Genomic DNA, 17,578 nt, shown 5'->3' with positions numbered 1-17,578 from the left:
CTGCAAGACATGTCTTTCGTCAGGGGAAATGAAACGTGCTCCCAGGCTTGCCTTCAGCCCTTCTTTGGAGCAACTGGGAATAGACTCCCAGGAGTGATTTATGGCTTAGCTAAACATCTCTGTTCTTTCAGCAAGAATGCTGCATTATAGCGATTTGTTAGTCTTGCTATTCTTTAAAACCACATAAATGATTTGTAGGCAAAGGCCAAAGAACATAGTAAAATGAAATAGTTTTTCATTACACAGATTATAAACTGCATTGTAGGACAAAATGTTTCTGAACATCATACCAGCTTATGTCCTCTGCTTATGTTACATTTTAAAATCTAATTTATTTGTAATTATATTTATAATGTGCAAACAGCAGACTTTGGTTGAGAAGAATCAATTCTTCTTAAAGTTTCAATTTAAAAACTTGGGGGAGGTGTTTATTACTTAACAGGAACATGAAAGCCTCACAACTGCAGCAATATCTTTTTATTTTTTCCTTTCATAAAAAGATTGGTTTGAAATTTAAATTTCATATCAAATAAACAAAGGTTGTTTGCTCAAAAACACACATCAGGGTTGGAGTTGTATACATAGTAAATTTATCTAAGGATTTTCATACCTATAGGCTTGTACAAACTTCCGGAATTTCATTCCTCTTTTTTACATTTACTACAGCTCACAGCTGTGCGTATCATAACTACCACGTTCAGAAAGTGAATGCCTAATGAAGCAAACCAGAGGATGGGAAGAAAGTGGCAGGAAAATAAAGTAAATCCCATAGTTGTTAAGAGAATGTCATGACTGTGATAGGAACTGGACATCCTCCTCTTCTCCTTACTACCATTTCTTCCCAGCTATCTCTCTGAGGAGAGAGGAAAAAAAAAAAAAAAAAAAAGCTGCACAAGCCCCCTGTAACAAAGAAAAACACAGCAAATGGCTGAAGATATTACTAGACTTAGTGGTTTAAAAGGCTGGGAACATTTAGGACAGGTGATCTGTCTGTGAACCTTTTTTTCTAAGTACCATTCTTAAAACTAGGCTGACCACACTCTACTGAACGTATTGTGTCAAGCATATTTTTTACTAGATTGCAGGTTTCTCACTTTCACTTGTCACACTTCAAACAGATAAAAGCATCAAGAACTTACCCATTAGTTAGACATAATTTCAGTGCCAACAAATGGAAATTTTTTGTTTCAGTTCTAAATATTAGTATGCTTACACAGCTACAATGCAGTTCTGAAATCCACTGCTCAGCAATCCATACAGGTTCCTTGGTTTTCAGAGCATGAAAGTACACGAAAATGAAATCACTATTTCTTCTACAGTTTTGTTTAAAAAACAAACATTAAAAAAAAAAAAAAAAAAAAAGCAGCCTTAGACCTCTGTTTAGGTGAAACAGTTGCCCCCGCCTTTAAAGCTGAGTTGTTTTAATTCTGCCTTTGAAAACATAGGCTTCATTTGGCCTCAAGATGGCGATGCGATTGTGAGAGTTGCAAGGCTGCACGAATTAGCGGGGAATTAATCGGGGTTATTTTTATTTCTGCTAAAGAGAGATCGTGGTAAAGAATCAGACTGGCATTACTGCTGCAGCTCTAACTGCTTCAAATTCTGCATTTTTAAACAATGGAAATCAAAAGTTATGGAAAGGTAAGTTCTTAAGTATTTTTCCAGGCTGAATAGAACAGAAATTAATGAAATATTACCTATACACCTAGATAGTATTCTCAGAGCTCTCTCACTCGCATTTTGTGTGTAGTCTAATTAGATTAATTAAATATAGGAGTTGTTAACATTTTTGGTGATTTGCATATTTTTAAAAAAACTATAGTTGCAATTATACGCTCAAAAATTAATAGCTAGGAAAAGAAACCTATGTAAACTGCAATTTGGGGGGCAAAAATAATATTTTATTTATTCTAAGTGCATTCCTACTGAAAAAATGCATTTTCTCTACAACTTATATCGAATATACTAAAACATTATTTTTTCTCTGTAAACACAGAGCATGAAAATGGCCACATAGGAAAATACAGGTTAACAAAGAAGTTTATGAGACAGAGGGCAACGTAAGAAAGAGTCATCTTTGTGCTATGAGCCTTATCTAGTTTAAAGGTGTTTGTTTATTTATTTATTTTTTCTGGTTCATTGCTATAATAGAATCATAGAACAGCTTGGGTTGGAAGGAACCTTAAAGCACACCCAGTCCCAACCCACTGCCAAGGGCAGGGACCCCTGCTCCCAGCCCAGGCTGCCCCCAGCCCCATCCAGCCTGGCCTTGGGCACTGCCAGGGATGGGGCAGCCACAGCTCCTCTGGGCAGCCTGGGCCAGGGCCTCACCGCCCTCTGAGGAAGAATTTCTTATATCTGATCTAAATCCAGCCTCTCTTAGTTTCAAACTGTTACCCCTTGTCCTGTCCCTACAGCCCCTGCCAAGGAGTCCCTCCCCAACTTTCCTGCAGCCCTCTTTCGGTACCAGAAGGCCGCTGTAAGGGCTTGCCAGAGGCTTCTCCATGCTGAACAACCCCAACTCCCTCAGCCTGGCTTCGCATGAGAGGTGCTCCAGCTTTGTGGCTTCATCTGGACTTGCTCCTACAGGTCCAAGAGGTCCTATGCATTCATGTTGTGGTACACTAGAATATTTTAGACCATTTTGCATGCTTATGAACATATAACATATGCATATAACAGCTGTAGCTATTTGCTCTAATGTCAGCTAGAGATATTTACCTAAAAAATAAAATACCAGCATGACTACGGTGTTTATTCTAGAGTGAGAAAGTGGACATACAAGGTCCATAGAACTCAACAAGATGCATCCGAAAGTACAAAGGGCATCATCTCAAGGATGCTTTCTCTTATCTTTGAAAGGTCATAACAATTGGAGGAAGTTCTTGATGCCTGGAAAAATACAAGCTTTTTACTCAATTTCAAGAGGGCAGGAAAGAAGATCCAGTGAGGTACAATCCAGTCAACCAAACCTCAGTGCCAAGGAAAGTTATGGAAAAAGTCCTCTTGGAAGTCTTTTTCAAATTGATTGGATAACTGGCTGGACTGCCAGATCAAAGAATCATGATGCAAAGTGCAACTGGTTGGCTGTTATTAGTGATGCCAGTGAGTGACCAGTGCAGGAGATAATGCTATTTAACATTTTGTCTTGTTAACAGTGTGGGTGACAGGATAGAGTGCTCTTTCAGCAGATTGGTGGATGATGTTAAACTGGGGAGAGTGATCTATGGCCTGGCAGGGAAGGCTGGATTCAGAGAGATATCAAAAATCTGGAAAAATAGGTGAGATCAGCCTTATGAAATACAAAAAAGCAAATGCAAAGTCCTTCACCTGGGACAAAATCACCCCATGCAGCCACATAGACTGGGCACAAACTGGCTCAAAAACTGGGCTCCTGAAGAAGAACAGGTCAGACATGAGTCAGCAGGGTGCCTTCATCCAACAAATTCAATTGCATCCTGTCCTGTATTAGCAAAAGTCTATACAACAGGCTGAGGGAAGTGATGCATCCCCTCTATTTGGCACTCGTGACAATGTGGAGTACTGTAACAACTTCCTAGTAGAAGAACAAGTTCAGTGGATGGCCAGCAACATAGTTAAGGGAATTGGAGAACATTACAGATGACAAAAACTGGATTTGCCCAGACTCAGAAAGATAAAACTAAGAAATCTGGTTGCTCTGTTCCCTTGCTGCATGGAAGAAAACCAGACAAGAGTCAAACTCTTGAGAAACCGAGTAAGAGCACAGACGCAGGACAACAGGCACTAGGCATTAAGTTGAAACATGGAAAATTATGTTTAAAAGAAAATTCTGATTAAAAGAAAAAAAGTCACCAAGAAGGTGCTCAAACACTGGAATAAGTTGTGAAATTTCTGTCCACTGAGTTCAAAACTCACCCAGACCATACCCTGAGTAACCTTATCAGATTTTCCCTGCTTTGGGCACAGCACTGGCCTAGGCAGCCTCGGGAGGTCTCATCCAAGCCTTGTTATTCTGTCATTACACACTTGATAACAATTTATTTCTTGGGGTTTATGAGGTGGAAAGTAATGTGGAATTGTTCATTAGATGTATAAGACCATTGGGGGGTGGGGGGAAAACTTATTTTAGACTACTTAGATTTATTTAAAGATAAATAATTTCAAACATTATTTCAAAAAAGAATATATCAATTAAAAATTTAAAGATAAAATCATGCTGAATGTTAGACTTTTTTTTTTTTTTTTTTTTTTTAAGTCAGTGTTTTTATTGCAGGCAAACTTGTCAAACTATTTCTTTTATTCTAACATGTCACTGTCCTCTTCCTTTCTTTCTAATCCTAATTCCCCATACAATATCATTTTTCCCGATAACGTGGTCTCCTGTCATGACGAAATTAAGTGTAACTGGAACAAGGACACAACCAAAGTACTAGAGGTCCTCTCTGAAGACAACTTTTTTTTTTAAAAAAATCACCTATTTTTATCTTTTGTCTCTGTCTTTCAGAGAAGACGCAGACATCAGAAAGTAGAGGGGCATGCAAGAATACAGTCACAGCTACCTAACAGCTGAACTCACACAGCTACTAGAGGCGCATTGTGGAAATACTTCTGCCATCAGAAATTTTACTGCAACATTCACACTTTTCTACTGCAAATAAAAGATCAGAGAAATTTAAAATCAATCCTAACCATGATGGCTCAGATTTTCCTGTGCCTTTTATGTAATTTGCTCTGTCATTCATTTATCATGCTTATCATGTGAGCTTATATCAGAGATAAAGTACAACTGGCATTCCTTCCACATGGAAATGAATTCTGGTGTGCAATCCAGTCCCAAAAGCCAGGGCAATTAGATTTGTTCAAGATTTTGGTAAGCACTGACTATTCAGAGAAGACCGCAACCCTAAATATGTTGGCATGCTCATACCTACAAAAGATATAAAGAATATTTCAATTAAAACAATATCTGCTGTTTTGTTTGTTTTAAATATAAAGCAGTAACTCAGCCAGTTATTAGCATACAAGCACAAAATAAACAAGAAGGCTTTATTTTTATTCCCTTCCTCATTTTAAGAATCCACTGCTGCAGGAGGGATTAAATTTACAATATAGTTATATCCTGATCCATCAAACTTATGTCTGCTACTCCCTAACAAAGAGTTTTAAATCTCTTCCGTGCATAAGTGTTAGGAAAATCCCATTATTGGGAATCAAATCTTTTCTCAAAAAAAAAAAAAAAAAAAAAAAGTAATCACTCAGCAGTAAATACCACACACATAAGCACTATTACATATTAAGTGACTTGAATCTGTTGAGAGAGACAACCAGAACGATATTCTGAGTCACACTTGCACACAAAATGCATAACAATCCTGTTAACTTTGCAAAACACTTCTTTTGTGTGAGTTGTAGCTCAGGAAAGACCCCATATTTAAGCTATGAACAGCAACTATATCTTCCAGATCAGAGGTAGAGGGACATATTTCAAGCCAGTTTGAACATGGAGCTACAGAGACCTCACTGCTGGTGAAACAAAGCATTACTGAAGCTAAAATATAGTACTCCACAATTATAATGAAAAGTGTTTGGTATGAGCCCTACAGACACGTAGGACAAAAGATGGCATTTTCAGACCAAGAGGATCTAGTCTACTGAAAAGACAGAATATAAAAATGAAATAGAGCTTTCAAGTGCTGTGTTCTAAAAGGAACTGAAAAGACAGATGAATAGCTGCTTAGAAAGCTAAAATGAACCATGGAATGCAAATTACACAAAGACAAAAGATTCAAGAACTTCAAACTAAAGTGAGCCTTGAAGAGAAATTTAATTTATTTAATCCACAGTAAACATATTTGGCACCGTGGATCAAATACTGCTATCTTAATACAGACACACAGAGTCTTCTTGGAACATTATTTAAACAGACCTCCAACTAAAGAGGAAAACAACTTCTGGTAGTACACATGTATTATTGCTTTGATATTGTGGAGCAAATCCAAACAAACAAGAGTGGAGATGAAAACTGGAAGCACAAATATCAAGGTTATTTCAGATGACTTCTACTTGCTCCTTTGCAAAAACCTTTAGAACAAATTCAGAAGAGGTTTGTGGAATGGTTTTGATACAAAAATTCATGGTTTTGAACTTTAGCACGTTCTACTTTTCCATAAAATGGAAATGTGTGTGTATAGTTACATTATCACTATTTTACTATTAAAGGTTGCAATAAAGCTGAAGCAATTCCATTTTGACTTTTTTTTTTTTTTTTTTTAATAAATTGATTTGTGCCTTTTTTTTTTTTTTTGGTTTTATTTTAAAGATTGAGAAGTGAAACTTTCCCTATTTGTTGCAAAGTGACTATAGGTCCTACATATAGGTCAGAAATCTTTCTTCAAATATTCTGCCAGAATTGATTAGTCTCAACAAAACATTTCAACTTCAGTGAAAGTTTTTTTTTTTCAACATAAAAATAATGCTCTAAAAACATTTCACCACCCATACTACAAATAAGCAATCTCTATTATTATCTATTATTGTTCATAACCCCTATTGTGGCCCATTCTATTTCAGCTTCTTTTCCACAAAAGTGAGCTGAATCTTTAAAATACTGAATGCTGTAAGTATGGAAATGCATTGGGCAAAGACACATTGAGATGGAGGAAAAGAGTTGGCTTGTTAAAGCAAAATATTAAGCCTTCCCAAAAGATGTTCTGGTATCAGCTGAGCTGTATGTGTGGGACCAACAGATATACCCACACGTGTCTTAAGAGCTTTGTACTTCACAGCCTCCTTTGAAATAATACTACATGCTTTGGAAATTGTCATGGCAACAATGTATTTCTTTACAAATGGAAATAGTATAGTAAATAGGCATATAAAAACCCCTTACAACCCGACAATAACGTAGCTTAAGCTTGCATGCCCTCCTTCATTGAAGAACAGAAGTAAGGGTGACAGTAGCATGTGAAAAATCCACATACATAGCAAAATCCTGTTTAAAGGCCTCACACACAACAGTGGACAAATGAAGGAAGCGACATTTAAGCAGCAGGACCACCTCCTGCTCTCATTAAGTTGACGGACTTCAGAGGTGGGCGAACCATCTTGGTGCAGTACAAGAAAAGAGTACTCAGCACTTCAGCACCTTGACACTGCAGAGTGAAGCCCTAGTTAAAATCGAACATAAAGTATGCCATCCATGCTCTCAGGTACATGTATGACAGTCACATTTCTTGTCTCTGCTGAGTTAAAACGTATTGGGTTCATCTGAAATTGCTTTGTTGAATCTGAAACCTGCCTTGCTGAATTTACTAGAGCCTGAGCCTATTTTATGTTGCAAAAAATAAATGGGAGCATGTCAGAGAATCCTACCGTTTTTTTTTCCTGTTACTGTGCTAATTTCACAGGTGCACTGTAGACACCTCTAAGCAAGATTAAGGCTATTAATCTGTTGCAAAGCCATGGCACATAACTGGGGATCTAACTCCATTTCCACAGCCCTTTTTACCTCTCATCTATGCTGGCATAAAATGGTGGAAACACCATGGAGCCCAAAAGTGCCAACACGATAAAATTTGCACCTGAAATTTTCTGTATTCTAAATACATCTTTTCTTTCTAATCCTTTTTTTCATTTGTTTTTAGAAATATTAATTGTTAAAGGTGACCTTTACATGAAACAATTGTTTTAGAAGCTTCAGAGAAATAACCTGAAGGGTTTCCTGTATCGTCATCTGCAAAAAAGCACTTCTGCTAACACATTTTCAGTAACCAAAATTGCGTACTTAAAAAAAAATAATAATTTTGACAAATATTCCCACACTTTCTCTTTTATCTCCATCTCAGGATCCATTTAATATTATAACAGGGTTAGGAATAACACTGTCTAATATCTTTTACATTGTCAAACTAGATAAACAAAATGCTATTTGCAACTTCACAAGCTCTTATAGAGAGCTCTTACAGAGTTTGTGTCATTTTCCCTCTTTAATATCAGATGAATGATATATAATAACTATTTTATTGTACTAATCTGTCACTGAAAAAAAATCAACCCAGTATTTCCATGTTCAACTCTACTCTGAAAGTAACTAAAAAAATGAAGACTTCCACTTCAAAGGCTATGATCACCTGAATGACTAATTTCTATACTACTCTTCATTAAAATTTTGATTTGTAATGAGGACAGAAAGGTACAACTCTAAAATGCTTAAGGCTTCATTAAAATTGTTCTCTTTGAAACCAGTAGCAATGCTCTTGCCCCGAAGTGGCAGAAAAAGCACTGCAACAGAGCACTTCTGAAAATTCTGATTTATCAGCCAGGGTATTTCTCTACTAAAAGAATAATATGTTCCAACAACTGTAACTACTGATGGTTTTAAAGCCCTATCCACAATTCCAGATCTCTAACAATAAACAACTATCCAGCAATCATCGACGTTCAGAATTTAAAATCAAGAAACTCTTGCAGTTTTTCACAGTCAGGGAGGAAAATAAACACATGGACCATGATCCTACCTGTGGGTCAGAGAGTCGAGAAAGGTCAGGGTACAAGTAGAATTTTATCCCCTCAGAAGCACCCGGCAATGTTACTCCTCGAATCAGAAGAATCATCAGCATGATATAGGGAAACGTGGCTGTTACATATACAACCTAGCAAGAAGAAGTAATCATTAGAAAAATATTTTCTTACAAATGCAACAAAGAGCATCCTTTATTTTGCTATAACATTAAAACAAACAAACAAAAAACAACAACAATAACAACAAAAAACAGCACAATTAAATCATTTTCTGGAGGGAAAGGGGCTTTTGACGCCCTTGTTTTCATACAGGTCAATTTTGTCCTCCAGCCATATTACCTTCTTGTAAGGAAAGGTCAACACTTTTTTATAGAGAGACTGCGAAGTTCTCTAAGTATATTATTTACTCTTGGTTTGTGACAGGCAACTAGCCACTATACTACATGTATATAGTGTACATATGTACTATACCATGTACTATTCCAAACACTGATACAAGAAAACTGATTATCATAACAGATAATTCGTTGCATAATCTTATACGTATTGCATAGCAGTATCTGCAGTGAACTCTCAGTCACCTAGTAATTACTAAGCTGGCATCTCATAAAACTACTTCGTCTGCATGTGCATGCTTGAGTAAAAAGTATTTAATCAAGCCTAAAGGTTAAATACTATGTATATCCCCTGGCAATTTGCTATATTACCTTTATCATACAAAGCAAGATTTCTTAAGTGCTCAAACCCAGCAATTTCTATTTTCACAAATGAGATTATTTCAAAAATTATTATACTTTGTACATGGAGAGCAACTGAATGTTTCTGGAAACCTGCAAGTTCTATTTTCTAAAGAAAAAAAAATAGCAGAATTTCTCCTATTGTCACATACCTGAGAGCCATATATAACTATTCAAAATTGAAAATGGTTTAGCTAATAGGTTCCATGTCACTACAAATATTCCCTTTTAATAGTACTGTACCTTAAACTTAATTTTCCGTTAGCCTTTGTAACTACTTCTACCTGTGCAAACTAGATAGAAAACATCCTAAAATGAGTGATGCTCTACATATCTCTGCCCTGCACAAGTCAAAATTATGTAAGAATGTGGGGGAAAACACGGTAAAAAATATAACTTGCATAGCTCTCAAATACAGGCATTTTAAACTTAGAAGTTCATTAACTGGCTCATGCCTATTTAAATGAAAAATATACATCAGAGAACATACCCATAATAAGAAAAACACATTTTCAGTGACAAATTAACTGAAATTTGATTTTCAGACAGTGCTGTGCACATAATTCCAAATACAAAATAAAAAAAGGGGAAGTTAAAATCACACAGCAGAGCTTCGAATGTGTCTAGCTGCCCAAGTTATAATTCAACACCTTATTCTTCCTGACCTGAATAGGAACTAAGTACCTACATACCTTTCAGGTACCTTAAGCATTTTGAAAATACAAATCATTATTTTCCCAGGAAATTGAGCCAGCCAATATAATCCTATTGGTTGCAAAATCCTGAATTGATTAATTCATAGGTCAATACAGTGCAAAATAGACAGTTTTATCCCAGTGTTTCCATCTATTATCACTGACTGTTAGTGGAAAAGCAAACCTAACTGAGAACAAATAGAACTTGTCTCAAAGAGAGGTTGTATCTCTACAGTGAGGTTCCAAATAAAAACAGATAATGAGTTACTAAGAAGTAAAAAAGAAATACAGAATGGACATGATTCTGATCTGAGTCTTGTATTGGGTGGAGAGGACAGCATAGCTAGAAATGAATTTTCATGTTTTTATATTTAATTCTTTGACAGCTATTTTTCTTCCTCATTTAAATCAATAGTTGTTTATAATGGGAATAGTCAGTAGAGATATCCATTCAATGACACAGAAGGTATTGCACCTGAATGCCTATTAGTTTAAAAAGTAACATTTCATTGCATCATGCTTCATTAACTATACTAGTTTGCAGCCTACTATCTCTTGAGCATCCTGCCACTGCCTTGAAACATTTTACATTAGTAAACAGATTGCAGTTTTGTAAAAACAGATTTCTTCCCAAGTGCCTTTGGATGTATTTTCTCACTCACATCAATGAAGAAGAGCTAAAACTGCTTATCTCTATGAAACATCAGGTAAAGCTACCCTTGAACAGTCCACAATCCCACAGCAACCATCCAGGCTTGCAGAGCTACACTTCAGTTTCCTGCTTTCTTTTCAGAATGCCTTCCATACCTATTAACATTATTGCAAGTACTAGAAACACAACATCTAACACCTTTTATTATAAGAATAGGTGTCCGTCAGCTTCAGAAGAATGAAGACTCTCCTTCCTTTCTGGTTACCATCTAGGAAGATGATAGGGAGCAAGACAGCCTCAGTATTTCTGGCAATAAATGCTAATACAGATATCCAAAACAATGAAAGAGATAAAAAAAAAAAAAAAAAAAAAAAAAGAGAGATACCAAAAAAAAGCACAAAAAAAATACACCGTTACTGAGCCAACAGACATTGTTGGTGTTAATGCTCATAGAGCTCACAAGGGTATTAGTTTCTCTGGGACTGCAGCGAGCATACATATTGTGCTCAGAAAGGGGAGAGAAGGCCATCACTTGTAGGTGGTGTTTGAGTCTCCCTGTGTGTTAAGCCGTTTAATTCCATTGTGTCCAGCGTACCAGTTGTCACTGCACTAATTTTATCATGCTTCTCAAGAGCTCGTAAGGTGAGGGAGGACGAGGCATTTTAGAAATCATATGCCATTATTATCATCATCATCACATCTGTAGGCATTAAAAGTTTCCGAAATTATTTTCTTTTCTTTCAGCACATCAAACCTCTCTGAATATAAAATGTGAACACAACTGTTTCTAATTACACTGCATCCTGTTTTAATTGACTTTAATTGCTTGGTATGTTAATTTGCATTCCAATGCTCAAAATGCTTTTTTTTAAACTCATCAGAGCAATGCCAGCATTAAAGCAGTTGGAAACAAAATAAAAATTTCTGGGATGGTGGTTTTTCTACCAAGTTCTGTTAGAATATAATGGAAAGGCAAATCCACAAACATACTTAGATATATAGCTATGTAGAGAGGCACCTGCTAGGACATCTAACAGCTCATAAACAGACTTAGGTGCTTAGCTAAAAGTGCATTAGGACCAAGGAACCTGAAAGTAAACATTCAAAAGCATTGTGGTACTCCTGACTGCCATGAACTTGCACTACCAAAGTACCAGCACTTCAAGTAGTAAAACCTGAAGAGACTGACATGCAATTTAAGTTTAGTTATAACGATAGGTATGTATCTATGCAATGGTTTCATGAATAAGGCACCATGAGGGTATTGAGAAATGAACTAGCTATCAGTTTGCATCTTTTCATACCTAAACATCTTTAGAAGCATAAACCAGACGCGTGGATACAAATTTGGCTACTGGGACTGTTGAACTTCTTGTCCTCAATAAAAAGGTGCTTTTCTGAATGAATAAGGAAGATGCCCTGCATACAATTTACTGAGCCCCACAACTCTAGAAGCCTAAGAACAGGTTTCTCAGGCTACAGCTACTACAGAACATGTCTGCCCGGTATTCACACACTACATCACAGCAGCTTCTTAGCATAAGTGAAAAACATGAGGCGGTGGACTTTAATCCTTTGTTTGGCTCGTAGTAAAACCATAACTGAACTAGAATTCCAAGAACAAAATATAACTTTTGGACGTTAAGGAAGTTTCATCGCTGTCCTGACAACATAAGAAAATAACAGCACATCTGTGAGATACCAATGAAACTCAACATTCAAATGGTTACAAGTCTTACACAGCCTTGGCCACAGCAATAGGCTAGCTGGAAAAATAAACAAAGCAATATCGGGTATTAATGTCAGCATTAAACACTGATACATGGAGCTCATTCATTTCTGGTTTGGACATGAGCGCTTTTATCTGATTTTCACACAAACACGGGAATCTATTTGTTTTCATAGAATCATAGAAAATCTTGGGTTGGGAGGGACCTCAAAGCCCAACCAGTCCCAACCCCCTGTCATGGGCAAGGACCCCCACCACCACCAGCCCAGGCTGCCCCCAGCCCCATCTAGCCTGGCCTTTGGCGCTGCCAGGGATGGGACAGCCACAGCTCCTCTGGGCAGCCTGGGCCAGGGCCTCACCACCCTTCTAGTGAAGAATTTCTCCCTTTTATCTAATGTAAATCTACCTTTTTTTTTTTTTTTTTTTTCGGTTAAAACTCTTACCTCTTGTACTATCACTGCATTCCCTAATAAAGAGTCTCTCAGTGACAGGATGTTAAATAAATATCCTGGTATTGATCAGACCTCATCATAAATTCATTTTATAAATGGAATAGAAGTGTTTAATTTTACTTGATGCTTCAGAAACTTACTGTCTTGCTAATCCTCTTCCTTTGAATTCCCCTATTTTTCCATTAGAAGATAAACACGACATAAGAATTGCTGGCAATTTGCCTAAACTCAGAATATATTGAAAATAAGACCTGACACCATACCCTGCCCATCCTTTACTTTTGTCTAGAGTTTTTGACCTATTGGATAGTTGTTTAGCTTATTTATTGAACACTGAGAACTAGACTGACACCACCAACTTTGTCAAGAGAAGACTGCTGAGCAGTCTTCAGATATCAGTGACATACAAAGATTGTCTAAAAAGGAAAAATAGAAGACAAAATTATACCCACAGTACAGAGTACACCCATGTGAAGAGAAACAATTTGAGAACCAAAATTTCACTGCCTGAGTAATGACAGAAAGAAGAAAAATTTTAATCCTGCTTCACAATGATGATGCAGAATGACATATCAGTAAAAATATAGAAAAATAATTATCACTGTCTGGCAATTCTAGCACCTTTGTGAAAAGGCCCAAGTCTACCTATGTGGGCATGAATTTCATCAACATTAAAAAAAATGCCTATATGCCACAGTTAACCCAGCCATCCTGCTCCACTAGTAATTTTTCAGTTTTGCAAATATTAACTTCTTAGATATTAAAAGCAAATGATAACACCACAAGATTTTATTTTTACAATCACCATAGTATACTCTGAATTTTCCCATACTGCATTTGAAAAAAAGCCTTTTGCTGATATGACAGTATAGCATCTATGGATACACAAATCACAACTGAAAAGAGGTATTTTCAACATTAATTGGATTTACAAGAAAAGTGGTATAAAAGAATGACAGCTGATTCACAAGTTTTTGTAACAGTATGTCAAAAGGGAGAAAATATATTTTATAGATCTGCCTACGTTTTTAAGCTAAAATTTCATATGCAGAAAAGAAACTAAACCAAAAACCCAACAAAATGTCATATGCGTGGATTTGTAAGGTGTATGATTGGGAATGGGGAAGGAGATAGAAGCAGCAAAACAGCTGATTTCTCTTTTCTCTATGTGTTTTGTAGATTTATTCAGCATCATCTGCTGTGTCTTGTTTGTTGATCCACAGAGGGAAATTTGCTCAAGAATAATCTTGTGAACCATCCTTGTTTGCTTTGCAAGATGTTTGCTTACAAAATGCAGAATTTCTTCTAAGCTACCAATGAATCATGTGTGAGTGGAGACAGTTTCACTAAGAGTAAAAAGAAGTTCAAAAAAACAACACATAAGAAAATTTAACTGGATTTGAGAACTGAGAAAAGTTTCAAAGAGGAAAAACTCAATAGGTACCCATGGTGCACTAGAAAACAGGGTGCAAGAAGGGATGCTTCATAAAGGTACCAAAGAACTTTGATAAATGCACAGTGATTACAGGAAGCATAAGATTCATCACGACACAGTAACACCAGCAAGGGATATATACTTCTGATGCCACATCACAGTAAGTTTAATGGCTGGGACACTAAAAAAAATCCCTATCCAGCAAAGCTGTGCAAGTCCTTGTTTATAGACAGGTGGTGCTGAAGGCAATGAATATATAAATGTTTCAGAGTCAAGCTGAAACAGTTTTCTTTACAATTAAATGAGAACTCCAATTATTGAGACAAAAAAAAAAAAAATCTATACCATTCTGCTTTGCATTTTGTTTTACTATCCTTTTTACTGAATAGGTAAAAGATCCCTCTTGATTGAAAAAAAAAAAAAAAGCACTTAACAAGCCAAAGTTATTATTCTTAAGCATCATTTGAAAGTCAAAAAAAGGTGATTTTTTTTTCCTATTTCTTTTCAGCATAAATTACTCTTTAAATTGGGTCTGACTTTATGAACATTCCAGCACTTCCCAAATTCCATTTCAACAATATATTCTGTGCCCCCCAAAAAATAAATAATCCTACTCAGAAATTCCAAAAGGGCAATAGGGTGCTGAAAGTTTTGACTAAGTGCGACCCTCGTGCTCTGTGAGCCTCTACCAGGCCAATCCAGGATTTCAGCGAACACTGGAAAACAATGAAAAAGTACCAAAGACAGAAAATAACAATGGACTGCAGCAGCTCACATTCCCACTGAAGTGAACAATTCACTTAGATGATGAGCTGTTTCTCTCCATAAATATTCCTTAAGCAGCACCAAGTTTTCTAAATATGTTACTTCAAATTATTTCCCAATTAATGAACACAGCTGTTTTTCTTTCTCTTTTTCTTCTTCTCCAGATTGCCAGGATCTATGAAATCAAGATAGGTCTTATTTCTTCTGAAATTGCTCTTTAAGCTTGTCAGTCACTTTGAGGGGGCATACAGACCTTATATTTATTTATATTTTTAATATTGTCTAGTGCAAATATTTTTTTTTTTATTTTTTACTTTGTTTTTTATTTTAACAGATATTGCTACCCCAAAGCATTCATTTGTTAGACTGGTTAGAAACCAAACAAATTGTCACAGATATGGTCTCATAGATGTCAGTGCAAGTATCCTGTCTTTTATCTTATTTTATTTAAGGAGTATTTTATCTCAGTCACAAATGGGAGATCATAAAACTTGAATTGCAAATGAAGTACCAGTTTACTGTGACTGTGAACATGTAGAAGAATATTTGTATATTAGTTTTGCTAACAATCTAGTGCACAAAGTGGAAGACCTGCCTGACAGTGGTGTGCAGGGAGAGGAAGACTGCTATTGAGAAAGCAAACTTGAAGTATCTTCACTAAGCTCATTACTGCAAGCAAAAGTGTTTATGTACAGCTCCCATCAAGTAGGGAATTTGCAGAGCCACAAATATCTCAAAATCAAAGACTGCTATTTAATCAAGTAAAAGTCAACTTTAAAAATCAATCAGGAAGAATTTTAAATATAAATTAGGACTAATTAATCAACTGAGGGTTGTTTTTATTTTTCATTTTGTAAAGGTCTTCAAAAAGTTCAAGCTTTTATAAATCAAAGCTGTTCCTTTTCAGAACCTTCCAGGATTTTCAGACTTCTGAATGTCATCCAGTCTGCCCTTATACACCAGCCCTATTAATTATTGTATATTAGTTACAAATACAGAAACCTGAATTTTGCTTAAATAGCTTTTAATATGAGCTTGGTTTCTGACAATACCTGATATAAGACAATTCCATTCCTATTAAAAGAATTTACAGGGGGTCAGAGTTATCCCTTACTTGCATCTGAATTACCAGTTTTGTTACCAAGTTTAGACAGACAGAAATGAGGGACTCATAATGCACTAGGTGGATTTGATTTCTCAGCTATTTTAGACATGCCTGTCCAGTTCTCACTGAAGTCTCTAGTCAGTAAGTTCTGACACGTTCTGAAAATGTTTAACCTGTGAAGCAGATAAGGTTGCAAAGGTCAGAACAGGACAGGAGATGATTTTCTTGTCCCACAAAAATTTGTAACAGCTTGCACTGGGGAAAAATAAATAAAATACAAAGAACTACTAAGGAAAAAAGAAGACTGCATACAATCTGACAAGTGGATATAATGCCATCCAGGGCTACAAAAAGGATTAATAGGTGAGGTTTCCTCTCTAGAACTTGTCCTGCTTCAGCTTGACATAAAAAGTAGACGATGCCAGTAAAGACAAAATTTTAGTAAAGACAAGTATTTTAATCTGAGCATACTACCTGCACAAAGGTCTCAACTTGGAAGTAGCTAAGAGAATCAGGCACTGTAGCCATCATCTGAGGAGCCATCAAATAAATGTATGACTACCTTAAAAATCTGTAAATAATTGCAAATATTAGAAATATGAAATTATACTATTGGAATTTGAAAATTCTCTGAAATGTTGCACCAAAGCTAGTCACACGAGCCTTTTTTTTTTTTTTTTTTATAATCTAATCAATCCTTCAAACACTCAAGTAGTTTTGCTAGTGGCCATCTCTAAATGATTTATCAGTCAATTCTGCACAGTGCTTTCTGAAAGTACTACTGCATTATGCATTTACTGTGCAGTAAATACTGGTAAAAGTGAGAAGAAAAAAAAAGCAGGCAAAAATACATAGCATTCATCTCTCTTCTTTCTTTTCATAATTTTTGTAATTACAAAATAGTTTTGTATTGGGAAGTTCAGGATAATACTGTGTTCATCGTGTGTTTGTCTAGCCACAGGATAACAGACAATTTCATATCATCCACTGAGGAATACTGGTCCTTATCACCATGGTGACTGCTGAGAAACGTATTCACCCTAAAATATTTGCAATCCTATGTGTGTATTAAGTATAACTGTAACAGCTATATAATAAATAGCTTTGCCACTTAAACAAGTATTCTTATCCTCCAGAACTGCAATTCTCCACGTTTCCACTCCCTAGGACTACTACTTTTATTACAATGCTGTTAGTCACATTTATAATATTGTACTTCGAGGCTTACTACACCGTAACTTCCCTACTACTGCAGACTCTAAATCTAGCCCTTAAATCACCTTGAGGCCCACTTGCGGAGCACTGGTCTGACGCAGTATGCTGCATTTTAATTCTGCTGAGCTTCACATTCTAATAGCTGATCTGACACACAGGAAAATGAGAGGAGTCACACAATGAAGACATTGGCTTAGACTTAAGATTATGTTTCTGCTACCAATTTATTTTTCTATCTTAGGCAAATGGTTTGATCTCTCTGTTCTCCCTTTATGCCTTCAGTTCAGCAGA

At 36.2% G+C, this 17,578-nt stretch overlaps 1 protein-coding gene and 1 long non-coding RNA gene across 3 annotated transcripts in view; one reads left to right on the top strand and one right to left on the bottom strand.

Annotated features, from left to right (window-relative positions):
* The window catches only part of SLC6A11 (solute carrier family 6 member 11), a 96,911-nt gene that overhangs the window by 46,212 nt on the left and 33,121 nt on the right, over positions 1–17,578 (bottom strand). For both annotated transcript variants that reach the window (XM_084531513.1, XM_084531514.1), the window contains exon 7: positions 8,499–8,633. In XM_084531513.1, the coding sequence (XP_084387639.1) occupies positions 8,499–8,633 (135 nt within the window). The remainder of the gene's footprint in view (positions 1–8,498; positions 8,634–17,578) is intronic.
* Positions 1,451–6,538, top strand: LOC311442359. Its single transcript, XR_014696569.1, has 3 exons — positions 1,451–1,641; positions 2,418–2,598; positions 4,487–6,538. It is a non-coding gene; the product is annotated as an uncharacterized lncRNA (long non-coding RNA).

Source organism: Aythya ferina (assembly GCF_964211825.1).
Source record: "Aythya ferina genome assembly, chromosome: 10".
Taxonomy (NCBI): Eukaryota; Metazoa; Chordata; class Aves; order Anseriformes; family Anatidae; genus Aythya; species Aythya ferina.
The sequence above is the reverse complement of the archived record's forward strand: the minus strand, read 5'-3'. Positions and strand labels throughout refer to the sequence as shown.